Source organism: Heliangelus exortis, chromosome 3 (genome assembly GCF_036169615.1).
Source record: "Heliangelus exortis chromosome 3, bHelExo1.hap1, whole genome shotgun sequence".
NCBI lineage: Eukaryota > Metazoa > Chordata > Aves > Apodiformes > Trochilidae > Heliangelus > Heliangelus exortis.
The window spans coordinates 33,464,648-33,474,700 of NC_092424.1; the positions used below are offsets into that span (position 1 = coordinate 33,464,648).

Below are 10,053 nucleotides of genomic sequence, written 5' to 3' on the forward strand. Positions count from 1 at the left end.
GAGCTCACCTGAGCACATAGGCCAAACTTTGCTGTGGGTTTTGGATAAAAGCAGACAGTATTTTCTATGTGTCTGTCTGCAGATCTGCCTGGTTCATTTTTTCTTTGATATCACGTGGGCTTTTCCGGGTGGCTGTGCCATTACCTGACATTGATTTCTTTTTCTTTTCTGAAAATCAGGGTGAGTGAATGTTCATGGCAAAGATGTAGAGTCCCAAAGGAAGAAGGGGTTGCTGCTCACCAGGGCTGGAGCTGGAAGCTTTGAAAAAGTGTGGTGATTTTAATGCCCCATGTTCTAATGCCTGTGGACAGGATTTGCCTTACCTGTGATTAGAGTGCCCAGTCAGCTGCTGTCTGATCAATTATCTGCTGGAATGCCAGGTACTTCTCAGGAGAGGTGCTCTTATGAATGTGTATGTCCAAATGGCAAGGCTGTTTTTTACTGTCCAGGCTTCAAACCTTGTCTGGGGTTGTTCTCCTAAGGGAAACAGAAGCAAGTCAGGTGTTTTCTACAGATTAGTTTGGTACCAACATCCATCTGCAGTACAAACATAATTTGTTTCTCTAAATGTCACCTCCAGGTTGGATGCATTCATGCGTTGTCTTTAGTGAAAGTATTAATACTTTTTACTGTACTCTCTTACAAGCAAACTTGGCCTGGTAAACCAGTCATTATTGTTACCTACACCGGATTCAGTGGGTGTATACAGATGATCTGTACATCCCTAAGTAAGCTGTGTCCTGGGAGAGAGGTATGGAGTACTTGCTTGGAGCAGAGCTGTCAGCGTGACAGTACAGTCAGATATGAGCATTAAAGGCAGTGTGGCTGTCTGTAGCTAGCTGGGATCTCACTGTTGGAACATACCATGTGGGAGCTTTTTGTTCCTAATGGGAACACAGCAAGGACAAGTCCAGATAAAATGTCCATTGTGACTTGAATGTATCAAATGAGCAGTAGTGGGGACTCATTAAGCTCAGAATCAAACTGTCAAAGGTTTGCAGTAGGTGAATTTAAATGACAATGCCTTTCTCCTGGAATGTGCTCTCAGCTAATGAACTACTCTGGGAAGAAGGCAATAATTTTATGGCCTTATTTTGGACTTCAAAGCCCGAGTCTAATTTAGTCCTTTATCAAATTCATGATAGAAAAAAGTTGGGTGTTTTTCCCTGTGGATATCTTTTTTTTTTACATTACAATATTTATTTCTTACTGATAGGTATATATAGAGAGAGCTTTATTTCTTACCTAAAAGCTGTGATTGTGCTTGGCTTCTAGGACAGTGGAAGGTACTTTGATGGGGAGCTCTTCTAATACTTAACAAGTACCAGATGTTTGTCAGTGGTCAGAAGCTGTTATATTTGCATGTTTTGAGAAGGACTGTAGGTAACTTGTCCTCCATTTGTAGATAAAATTGATATGAAGTAGTTGTGCTTTTAGTGTTGATCCAAGGAATGTCCAAGAAACACCTCCAGCCAGTTCTGGAAAGGCTGGCATGGAGTCACAGTAGAGTTTAGGTGAGAAGGGACTGCTGTAGATCTCTGATCCTGTTACCTGCTGGGAGTGGGGCTAAACCCAAATACTCGTCAGGTTGCTCAGGGCCTTGTCCAGTTGAGTTTCAGGAATCCTGGGTGATGCAGAACCTTTCTCATGCTGGCTGCACACCGGCCGGCACAGCCTGCTTTGTGCTCGGCCTTCATCACCACAAGGGTGCAGTGCTGCATCATCGTGAAGAGAACGGAGTGTTCCCAGGATGCAGAAGCTGTGGGGATACTTCAGTGACACTGTTTCTGTCAGAACCTGAGTGATTGTGGCTGTAACCAGAGAAGATGGAGAGGAATTTAACTTGGGATTCTTTACCCTTCGAACGTGTGCATCTGAACATCTGCAGTAATTGAAGTGCTTGCAAGCTTTGCTCTTCTTTTGCATTTGGTTTGTGAAGGTGTCCTGTGTGTTGAGAAGTAGCAGTTCAGAACCATGCAGTCTCCAGTTTAGTTATAAGAATCTCACTCCCATACCACCAGTGGCAGGGAATCTGTGAGCTAAACCACCCACTCATGCGTTTGTCTCTTCCCAGTCTGCACTGGGTTGGTGGCTTTCTAGTGTGAGGACAAGTGCAGAAGGAGCTGAGAGTCTGGGTGCATAACCCACAAAAGAGATGGAAGTTTTGTAAAATGACTCTCCTAATGCTGTTTCTGAAGGTGCAAGTGAAATCACTACTGTAAAAGCCCTGACTGTTGATGGGAATAGTTCCTCTTCAGTGAATGAGGATCCTTTCTCAGAATAGCTGCTGTTCATTTTTCAGATAGTCATGTGTAAAGACCTGCCTTTATTCTGCAGCATTGCTGTTGCCTTCAGAAAGCTTTGATGCTGTGATTTCGGATATTCCATTTGGGAAGAAGTTCAAGATCACAAAAGACATCCAGCTTCTCTCAGATATTCTCCAGGAAATGGAGAGGTATGAGTGGCCTTTGACATGCTTGGTTCGTGATCCTAAGTGTCTGGTCAGCTTCGGGTTTGCTTTATTCCAAACAGTCTCCAGCTCTGCTGTCTGATCCTGTGCAGGCTGTGAGAGTCTTTGACTCATCCCTTAGAGGCTGCTGTGGATTGCCTTGCAAGCTGTGGAGGTGCTGATGGCAGCACAAGCTGACAAGGAATGATGGTGACAAGTAAGGAGAACAGAGAGGATGAACCAGACAAGCTAAAAGCACAGACAGGCAAATAAAGCAATAATCCTTTCTCAGTTGAGGTCTGCTTGTGTAAAATCATAGGCTTTCGTTTTGGGTTCACAACAGAACTTTTGCCAGGCTGCCTTGGCAGGAGAGATCTCAGGCCAGGAAATGGTGGTATGCATCTTCCTTTCTGTTAGTATATACTAGCATATCCATTTAGCCACCAGGTCTGCTTTTAGATCTTTCATCTCTTACCCTGTCATTTTGTGGCAGAGTTGAGCCAAGCAAATAGCGATCTGCTTCTAACAGGCAGTTCAAACCATCTGCCCTTTTATTTCATTTCTTGACTTAAAAGAGGACCTTCCTGTACAGTTAGTCTTTCACAGAAGTTGGTCTTGCTCAACCAATGCAGGAATGTGGCTGGAAGATGTTGAGGAAGCTGAGGAAGCTCCACAGGATGTCAGGGCAATCCTGTGTCAGCTTGCACTGACCACCCAACCCTTTGACCATGCTTGTCTTCTGGCCTCATTTGCTCTGTTGGGCCATCCTAAGCAAAACATTTCCTTGAGAGGTGGGGGTGAGGGAGGGACCATTGCCATAAGAACTCCAGCAGTAAGGCTGTTTGATCACTTACTGTGAGCAGAGCCAGGATAGCCTTTTTCTTCTGCTCGTTCAAAGCCAAGTGTAATGTTTGCTCCACGCGCTAAGGAAAATGGATTGCAAACAATGGTTAATTTTCCTCTGTTTCCTGAGTTTGAAAGCCATTAAGGATCAGTGAAACACGGAAAGGACAGCCCTTTTAAAATTTCCAAAGGGAAAAAACAGCTTCAGAATTGCCTGACCCAGCTGAGAAGCTCTTGCTGCCCTGGGAAGCTGTTTGAAGGGTTTGAAGATGATACCACCCTCAGCCCTTGGAAGAATACTAAGAGGGGAAAAAACAGATCCCATTTCCCTTCCAGCCCAATGGAAATAATTCCTGGGCTCAGAAATGTTCGGGTGTCAGAACAGGGCCCAGTTCTCCCATTTACACAGAATCACAGAATCATCACAGTTGAAAAGGACCTCCAAGATCACATCTCAACTGTTCCCCCCCCCCCCCCAGTAAGTAAGTAAGTAAATAAATAAATAAAATTAGCAGTATCTGTATCATCCTGAAGTGCCTCATCTACATGGTTTTTAGATACTTACAGTTAGGATGAGTTATGAAGATAGGGATGTTAAATTCCACTTGGACATACAGCTTACTGGGTTGAGCTATGACCCATAGCATGTTTAGGTGCTTTATTGGAAGCAACTGCCATCTGAAGCATCAGCAGTGTTGAGTTCTGCACAGACATATGCCAGGAAGGCCGAGCACTTAACCTTTATTTTTTATGCAATTGATGGAGTACTTCATGTTGGAGGCACTATTGTGTTCCTGCTGAGTCAAGATCACATTGGATGTGATCCGCATGGATGGCATTACCAGGTGTGCTGAAAATGAGTCTTCCAATGCCATTTCAAAGGTGCAAGTGAAACTACCACAGCAAAATCCCTCAATATTGATGGGAATTCTTCCTCCCTGGTGAATGGTGTTGAAGACTCCTTTCTCAGCAGCCAAAAGAAATGTTTTGGGTCTCTGGTGCCAGATGGCATCTATGGGGTTAGCCTTGGAAGGACAGATGCTTTCATACAAAAATAGAGGAAGATCTCTACTGCTGTGAATTGGCAGCTTTCCTGCACAGTGCTGAAGTGAACCTGAATGCTGATACACTTGAAAAGCAGCAAGGCAGTGACCTGGTGGAACGTTGCTGATCCAAATGAACCCTGTGCCACTTGTTAGCTCACCATGCTTTCTTTGGACGTCCTAAGGTGCTGATTTTCTCTCTTTGGTTCTTAGAAGAGGTGGAAGATCCCTGCTAGTCTTTCAGATGGTTTTACTGTAAAATACTGCCACGAGTCCTCAAATCCTTGTCTGGGCAAAGTCCCTCAGCATCAGGAGGAGTTTCTTTGGGAGAGAAAGTATTTGCAGAAATGCAAAAACACATGTGGTAGTATTAAGTAAATGGATTTTCACCTTCAGTGATGGTCACCTTGTCTGAAGTCTCTTTTTGAGGGATGGATGTATGTTTTACCACATGCCTTAAGATATTATTTTGAATTTTGAGTGGAAAATAAATTATTTTCAGTGTTAATTCATTGTAGTGTTTGCCTGTGTCTAACAGGTATGCTTTAGCTTTTTAGGGTGAAGAAACTGTTTCTATAAAAAAAAAAAAAACATGCTTTTTCTCACTTGGTTACTTCAAGGGCACAATATGAAAGATGGAAAAATGTGTGAAGTGGATGAACAGTTTAAAGTGACTTCTACCTGCAATGCAGCATATGGAAAAAATATCCTGAAAGGAAAGAGGTCATAGCAGTTTTTTCAATCTATGCAAAAGGTATTTCTGGGGAGAGAAGGGGGGGTTAGTGTAATTCAAGGCTTTTCTATGGCTGCTGAGCTGACAGGGGAAGTATTTTTATAGAAAATGACTGCAGATTGCTTTCAGATGCTATTTTGGACAAGCATTTGCAACTTGGCAAGCTGGGGTGGGCTCGTGCATTGTGATAAGTACAGTGATATGATCAGCAATGTGCCTGGGGCTTGTTTTTTGGTCTGGGCTTTTTTCTTTGCTTTCTTTTTGTGGTTTTGTTTGGTTTTTTTTCTTAAAACTTACTGCTGTTGAGAAGTGCTTTATACAATGCTGAGGTGTCTTTTCAATCCTGTTGTCATGAGGGTGGGAAGGGGCCTCTGGTGGCTTCCAGCCCGCCCCTGGGAGCAGGCCTATTGTCCATGCCAGCTCATTTCAGCTGAGGCTTTGTCTAGCCAAGTCTTAAACCTCCAAGGATCCGTGCCTGCCTGACCATGTGTCCTTGGGGACACCACCCCCCGGGAGGGTATCTTGTCTATGGACGAGCTTCCCAGGCTGCAATCTGTGGCTGTTGTCTGACACTTACAGCAGTTTGACTCTTTCATGTCTATAACTGCCTTGTAAGCAGCCACAGCCTCCTGCTGGATTCCCCTCTGCTACTTTTTCATGAGAGTACCCAAGCTCAGCTCCCTCCCCACACAGGCACTATTCTCCAGGCTCCTGACCATTCTTGCAGTCTCTGCTGGGACCTTTCCTGTTTCTCCACAACACTCCTGAACTGGAGGACCTAACAGTGGATGCAAATCCTGGTGTGGCCTTACTATAGCCCCAAACAGAGGGGTAAAAATTGCTCTTTGGGCTCTGTTAGCCATGTGGTTCCAACTACAGTCCGTTTGTCTTACCTGCAGTGGGAACATGCTTCTGGCTAATGGTCAGCCTGTTGTTGGATGTATCCTCAAGTCCTTCTCAGCAAAGCTGCTGCCCAGCTTGAATCTCCCAGCCTGGCTGAATACACAGAACTGTGTCATCCCATGCACAGAGCTCTGCTCGTCTCCTTGGAATTCCACAAGATGCTACCTCTCAGGTTGACTGGGGCTCCTCTGAGTGGCATTTTTCCTGTTTGTTATAGTAGCCACCCCCCCCAGTTTAATGTCACCAATGCCAATTTGTGCTCTGCATACAAGGAGGAACCAAGTTAAATCTTCTTGGTGTTATAAACTCTCTTGGTGGAGAGAGTATTTCTGCCTTGATCTGTATATGATAAGACAACCACATGGACAGGACCTAACTACTGAGAAATACTTCTCTGTACTCAGTGGTAAAGCCAGGCACAGAAACTCCGGGGAGGCTGGCCCCAAAGCTGTGCTTAGTGGTGATACTTGCTTGTCTTGCCATTACTTCCTGGCATCTTGATTGCTCCTAGATCAATTAATTGATTTCTTGTGGTTTTAGTCTTCTTTGTACAATTGTGTTTCTTAGCCTCATTTGGCACTTTTTTCTGCTGTCATTTAATTGATGGTGATTGCATTGAGGCAATATTTCTCTCTTCCTCCACTCTTGCCTCTTCCCCTTCCTTCCTCCCCAACCCCTTTGCCCTTCAACCAACCTTCCTCTTGCATCTCCCTTCTCTTCTCAGCCCTATGTTTATAGTACTCTGTATTTCACCCTCACCACCAAAACAAAACAAAACAAAACAACCCTTCTGTGCTCAATTTGTACCATCCAACCTTACTGCAGAATTGGCTTCTTTGATTGCTCTGCTCTCTCAGCAGTGTCCGATCTCTTCCAGAGGCTGTGGCCACTGCAAGGCAGCTTGGGTTAAGTTCCAGGGGCTTGGCCAGTTCTTTCCCTGTGCCCACTAGGTGTGAAACACTGCTCTAGTAATGAATGTATGGATACCATGCATCAAGGGCAACACTGGCTTTTAGGTGATGGCAGAGTGGTGATGGTGAAAGCAGCTTTGGATGAATTGTGACAGATCTACACAGCACTAAAGTCTCTCAACTGTGGGGAATAACTGTCAGTCTGACTGCTGTCTGACAGTCTCATGTCCCTGCCATTAAGCACTGGAAATGCACAGCAGCTCCCCTTCTAGCATCTCCCATCCCTGCCATGGGTGGCTTCTTGACCAGTTCTAACTCCAGCATGCTGCACTGCCCCATAGGGATCCTGGTTTATGAACTTTCTCTGCCTGGCTGGAGACACCATTTCCAAGCTGAGAAATTGCAGCTGACACAAATGCTCTTGACAGAGGTGGGTATTTTACTATGGATACTGTAGCTTGACAGATGTCTTATAACCAATGCACCATCTAGGAGTGCACAGGAGTAATTTAATCCTTAAAGTACAGATCCTTGAAAAAAACAGAAATAGTCCTAAATTCGAACATCTATTTTTCTCCCCCTTCTACCTGCCTGTACATATTTCTTCCTCTGTATGGACTTGGCATGCTGAACTGAAGCATCTGATCCCTGAGCCATCTCCATCTCCTGAGAGCTGCCTCCTTTTCAAATCTCTCTGCTGGGCAGCATGGAAGAGCAAGTCGCTGAACCAGTAAAATGTGATGGTCAGATTTTGAAGAATCAGATGTTTGTGCTTGGAATCCTGAGTTTAGTTTTCCCTTTGCTTTTGCTTCTCTGAGTAAGTCCTGAAAAATAATGTCCAGCCATCACTGAACCATGTTGGTGGCAGGTAAGCAGTGATACAGAGGAGTTTCTGGTGGACTTGAGCTGCATGTTGCCCCTATTAACAAATGAGTAAGCTGTGCAAAGACACCTGGCTGCTACTGTAAATCCCAGAATACACCAAGAACAAAATACATATCCCTGTCTACATCATCACGAAGATTATAGACATGTGTGGGGAGGTGGTTTAGGTCATATGATATACTGGCTGCAGAATTGCACAGAGATATGGTGCAAAATTAACTGATCACATTGTTATTTTGAGGTGTTACATAGGATGAATAACAAAATACATATTAGGCCTTATTAATCATACAAGTTGCACCCAGCCTTGTTGGTAAAAGCTATCTTGGGTAGCACATAGGTGATAATTACTGGCATTCATAAAGCATTTGTGTATTACCCAGTTATGCAAGGCTAAGCCCTAGCACTGTGGTTGTAAATTACATCCAGCAAACTTTTTGGTTGCTACTTTAAAGAACACAAGAATCTTCACTGTGACTTCAGTCATGCCTGCCCTTCACGCAGAGGAAGGTAGCCAGAGCCCAGCTGTAATCAGCCCTGGCCCACAGGACACAATCGCATTGCTGGTGCTGTCCTGCTGAGCACCCTGTGGGAGCAGAGTCTGCTGCATGCCTCAGAGCAGCCATGGGAAACTGTTCTGTGGAAGTCGTTCTGCATGTGCTGCCTGTAATCTGATCTGGAGGTTATTTAGCAGGTAACTTGCCTTCATAGGTGGCCCTCCACATACCTCTGCTCTGCTGAAACATTTCTCCCAGCCTAAGGTGTCTATTGGGTCACTTTTCCTTAAGCATTTTTCATTAGGCTATGTTTTTAATTGAGCAGCTAGATTAGCCATGCACTATGAGCCTTTCCTCAGGCTTGTGCTTTCTGAATGTATTAAAAAAATATAGCTCTGGTGTGCATTACAGCTGCTCAAATAAAAATATTTCCTCTGGCACAAGAGGAAACACTGTTGTGTTTAGTCTCGTGAGTCTGGATGGTTCAGACTCAGCTGGTTTCATGTTTGTGCTTTTTTTTTACCTTTCCTCCCCCTCTTAAACAACCTCTAATTTTGTGAGTAAGACGACTTTTTTTTTTTTTAAGTATTTTCTTTTCCTACTTCAGTGTTAGCAGAAATATTTAGTCCATCAAGGACTTTGAATTGCAGCAGGGGACCATTCTTCTCTGGAGAAAATAGAGATAATCTCATACGTAATGAGGAGGGAGTGGATGTTTTAGCCCATGGTCCTTTTCTGTGGCTGCATGAGGTCTAGAGCATTTTTTACATTTTTTGGTGTTGTTTTCAATTACTGATTATTCCACTTGTATGAGTAAGTGACTCCCTTCATGCCAGGCACCGGGGACCAGAAGGAAAGGTGTGCTCCACTTACTAACAGCATATGCTAACTTCTCAATGGAAACCTGGTGAAGCCTTCATCTGGAATTACCAGGCAGATCTGCAGTGTGCTGGGGGGGGCTTTTCCTCCCTAATGAAGCTGACTGATGCCACGATGCACCCATAAAGAAGAATAGCTGGAGCCATGCTTGGGAGTCTGGCCATGATTTTTCTCAAGTCCATTTCCACCAAACCCAAGAAATAAAGAGTGGGTGATACCACAGACAAACCAGTCTCTGCAGGACGAAGTGGAGAGACACATAGAAATAGCCCCAAATGCAGCTGGCCCATTCCAAGCAGACCACATCTCAGACCTACAAGTGAGTACCTGTAAGTTAGAAAGTGATCCTGTAGCAAGGCTACCACAAACTAATGGTTTTGTAGTTGTGCTATAAACTTCCCACTGTCAAATGACCCATATAATCATATGGCTGGATTCATATGACCTTGAGGACCTGGGTGCAGCATAGTTTTATGCAGACACAACATGATACACTCTGTTCTCTATTTCCTCCTAGTGTTTAAATTTAAAGTAACTTGGATGGACAGAGAATGCTCCTGTTTCTAAATGCTGGGGAGGTTCTATGCAAACAGTTTCTGCTATAATTGATTAGCACAGAGCATCTGTTGTCAACTTGTGACGTGTCTTCTGTGGGACCTTGTCCAGTAATACCAGAATGGAGATTTTTCAAGCTGGTGCCTGCAGACCCCTACAGAAGGTAGGTAAGAGGTGATCCGCCTGGTGTCTAAGAGCAGGTTACATTCAACAAGCTTAAAAACCTTTGTGGGTGGTGGCCATGCTTTCTTGGCCATACCATAGCAGCCCACGAGTAAAAATGAGGGTGAAAATTCCTGATGACAGGTCCATGGTGGGAGTCCTCAGCCCCCCACTCTGCAAACTGGTGTTTCAT

At 44.4% G+C, this 10,053-nt stretch overlaps 1 protein-coding gene across 1 annotated transcript; it reads right to left on the bottom strand.

Moving 5' to 3' along the window:
- Window positions 1-7,013: 7,013 nt before the first annotated feature.
- Window positions 7,014-9,299, bottom strand: TMEM178A (transmembrane protein 178A). The gene is given in 3 exon segments (XM_071742431.1): window positions 7,014-7,886; window positions 7,889-7,980; window positions 9,195-9,299. Coding segments are annotated over 3 exon segments (432 nt in total). The 5' UTR covers window positions 9,290-9,299; the 3' UTR covers window positions 7,014-7,641.
- Window positions 9,300-10,053: the final 754 nt, after the last annotated feature.